Source organism: Camelus bactrianus, chromosome X (genome assembly GCF_048773025.1).
Source record: "Camelus bactrianus isolate YW-2024 breed Bactrian camel chromosome X, ASM4877302v1, whole genome shotgun sequence".
In the NCBI taxonomy this organism is placed as follows: domain Eukaryota; kingdom Metazoa; phylum Chordata; class Mammalia; order Artiodactyla; family Camelidae; genus Camelus; species Camelus bactrianus.
Window position 1 is genome coordinate 81,195,777 of NC_133575.1, and position 3,231 is coordinate 81,199,007.

The 3,231-nt window shown below is 47.6% G+C and overlaps 1 protein-coding gene across 4 annotated transcripts; it reads left to right on the forward strand.

Annotated features, from left to right (window-relative positions):
- The first annotated feature begins 254 nt into the window (after positions 1 to 254).
- Positions 255 to 2,386, forward strand: TCEAL7 (transcription elongation factor A like 7). Of its 4 annotated transcripts, none has more exons than XM_010963654.3 (3): positions 255 to 376; positions 1,001 to 1,068; positions 1,424 to 2,386. In XM_010963654.3, exon 3 carries the CDS (start codon positions 1,441 to 1,443, stop codon positions 1,741 to 1,743), a length of 303 nt encoding a protein of 100 aa, XP_010961956.1. In that variant the 5' UTR covers positions 255 to 376; positions 1,001 to 1,068; positions 1,424 to 1,440; the 3' UTR covers positions 1,744 to 2,386. The 4 variants fall into 4 exon arrangements, with proteins under 4 accessions (XP_010961956.1, XP_045379103.1, XP_045379105.1 ...); XM_045523147.2 differs by having other exon boundaries at positions 1,427 to 2,386; XM_045523149.2 differs by having other exon boundaries at positions 262 to 376; positions 961 to 1,068.
- Positions 2,387 to 3,231: the final 845 nt, after the last annotated feature.

Sequence of the window (3,231 nt, forward strand, 5' to 3'; positions counted from 1 at the left end):
ACAATTGTTAATATGACTATGGGAAGACACAACCCTTCTCTGGCAATCAGAGAGAGGCAAATTCCAACCACAGGGAGAAGGGGCCACTTTTGACCTCTGGAATTAGCAATGATGGACATGAGTGACAGGGCCTGGTACGGGGCGGGGGGTGGGGGTGGGAAGATGGAAAGCCATTCCACTCCTGCAGCACAGCTGGTGGGAGGGGAAAGTGGGGACCAGAGTTGGAGGATGACATAATCCTCACGTGATCAGGAGCTGACGTGAAGTCCTTATATTCCCGGGCTTCTTTCTCCTCTGGGTACCAGCTCCTTACTGCCCTGCAGGCGTTCGTGCTTGTGACCAAAAGGAGGACGTAAATTCTTTAAAATCCCAGCAGGTTGGTGTGAGGGAACCGCTGGGACCCCTGGGGTGGTAGTGGCTGAAGCTAGTGACTGGAATAGGTCCAGGCTTGCTTTCCCCAAACCCCTGCAAACTCTCGGAGATAATTGTATTTTTTGAAGGAGGGTGGGGCTGGAGTAGGTGGAAGTCTCGTGAGAGACACCCAGAGATTTAGTGATAGTTTAGAAATAATCAGGTTCTCTCAGACTGGCAAGAGTTCCCTTTATCCTTCTCCTCTTTTTCTCGATTCCGTTGGAGGAAATGAAGTGTGGGCTGGTGTGTGGAGAACCGCTGGAATCCTGAGGTGGAGACAGAGAAATTTAGAGATAATTTTTAGTTCTTCTCATTCAGTGTTAGCCTGCGAGGGATGCGGTGGGCGGGGCGGGGGGGGGGAGGGACTGTGGCCCTGGCAAAGACTAGGCCTGAGGGTGAGGGGTGGGGGGTGGGAGCAGACACCTAGTAGGAAGGGATAGGACCAGGAGGTGAACCGGGAGGTTGGAAATCTGGGGCGACAACGGTGACGAGGATCCTGGATTCAAGATTATAACGTGTGTCTTGTCTTCGGGGCTGGTGGATCCACAGAGACCTCCCTCTTCCCCGCCCCCTTCCTTTCTGTCTGCAGGTCCGAGGGTCTGTGTTCACAGACATCTCCAGGCAAGAAGAGGAGGAAACTCTTCCGAACCGTCTCAGGTCAGTGTGAGGCAGGCACTTAGACCCTGGCTTCTGAGTGTGGGAGTTGGGAAGGGCCCTAGATGAGTAAAATTTGCGGCCTCACTGCTCAACTCCTTGTCTGCGCCCCTTCTCCCGCCCATCGGAGAGGCCATTAGCCTCGTCTGCTGGAGAAACGGTGGGTGGCAGAGGGAGGGGAGAGGAGGTGGAGAAACGGTGGAGGGGGGGGAAGGGGCGGCATCTCCAACTTCTGAGGGCTGGACCAGTGTGGCAGGGGTGGGAGACCAGGCGAGTATGGAGCTTCCAAGAGAAACTGACAATCTTGAATCAAAAGAAACGAAGCAATCTTACTCTATATTTTCTCCCTGAACTTAAGCAGGAAACAGCAATATCATGCAAAAATCCTGCAAAGAAAATGAAGGAAAGCCCAAGCGCCGCGTGCCAAAGAGGGAGGAAGCACACCCCTATGGAGAATTTGAACGCCAACAAACAGAAGGGAATTTTAGGCAAAGGCTGCTTCAGTCTCTCGAGGAATTTAAAGAGGACATAGACTATAGGCATTTTAGGGATGAAGAAATGACAGGAGAGGGAGATGAGATGGAAAGGTGTTTGGAAGAGATAAGGGGTCTGAGAAAGAAATTTAGGGCTTTGCATTCTAACCACAGGCATTCTCGGGACCGTCCTTATCCCATTTAATGCCTTTTCCCCCTGAATTCAACTATTTTGTTATTAATATTGCCAGCATTGGTTCTTTCTGTCTGCGTTTTCTTGCTAAATATTTGCTATGATTTTGCTACAATCCTTCAGTGTTCCTTTGATTTACATATGACTCTTGTTACCAACATTTCATCTTTTGACCCACTCTCACTCTTTAATAGTGTTGTTTCATTTCGTTTGCATGGGAAGATGCTCATTGTATATTGTAAAGTAAAAACAATACGTTGCAAATGCTATATATAGATAGATATACCTGTCTATCTATCTATGTACCTTATGTGTACATTTATATATGTCATAATGCAAAAAAGTCTGAATTATTGTACACCAAAAGATTAATAGTGAATCTCTGCGTGATCTGTATTTTATTTCTTTTTTTGTCTATCTGCATCTTCTCAATTTCCAAAAAAAGAATTTTATATATATATGTGTGTGTATTACTTGTGTCACCAAAAAACTAAAATAAACAGACCTAATAAAAGAACTTGTCAATCACCTTTGCAGGGCAGTGAAACACTTGATAAACTCTTAATAACAGAACTATAAAAAAGAAATGTAAACTTCAAATTACTTCTGGATATCTTAGCCAGAGGAATAAAACTGACAATTATTACAGATACACTTGCTTAAGACTTGACCTTTTCATGGGGAAGACATTTGCCTTCAGGGCTGCTGTGGGGAAGAAGTGTGTTGACTCTGAGTTGTGCTGGGTGGGCTGTCGTTCCCCCCTAGGCATACAGAACCCTGACCCACTGCAGAACATCAGCTACTTGGGCGAGGGCCCTGGCATCACTCTACCAGTGCTCAGGAACAAGGCCAATAGGCAGGGAGGTGGGGGCTTCCAAGCCAGGCCTCTGCTGTTGAGCCCACCCCCTGGGTCCTGCCAAGCCTGCTGGGCATTGCTGCCTCTTCTGCTGGGTCCTTTGCTCTCTGCCGGTCCCCACTGCTGCTGGTGCGCTGGAGTCCTCGAGTGCCAGTCCCCACTGAGTTTCCTGGAATCCCCAGTGGGATGAACCCTTAATCTGTCTTCTAAAGCCTCTCTCTGTTTTATAGTGGCACTTAACACAGGTGGGAACTGTCTTAGAATTGCTTGGGCCACAGCGTGCTGCAGAGTTCTTGGTAAAACAGCCCCTTCCGTTTTCAGTCACAGGACACCACCACAGGAATCAGACATGATGAGTCCGTTTTGGAAGATGGACCAGGGTACAAGTTTGAGAGAAGAATGTCGTGCTATAGTCAGAGTTGCTGCTCTAAGTCTAAGAACTGAGGTTTTGTGTTCTTTCTCTTGTGAGATAATCTCTCCCTGAAGGCTCCTGGAAGGCCTGCCTACTGGTTCAGAAGACTCAAGGGACATGCGTACATTGCACAAAATGATTCAGGAAATAGATTTAGGAGAACAATCCCCTTCTCTCTATCCCTTCCAATCCTGAAACATATGTACGAATTCTTTGTGAAACTAATATATAT

Coding starts and splice junctions, on each gene's coding strand:
- TCEAL7 (XM_010963654.3), top strand. CDS start 1,441: ATGCAAAAATCCTGCAAAGAAAATGAAGGAAAGCCCAAGCGCCGCGTG.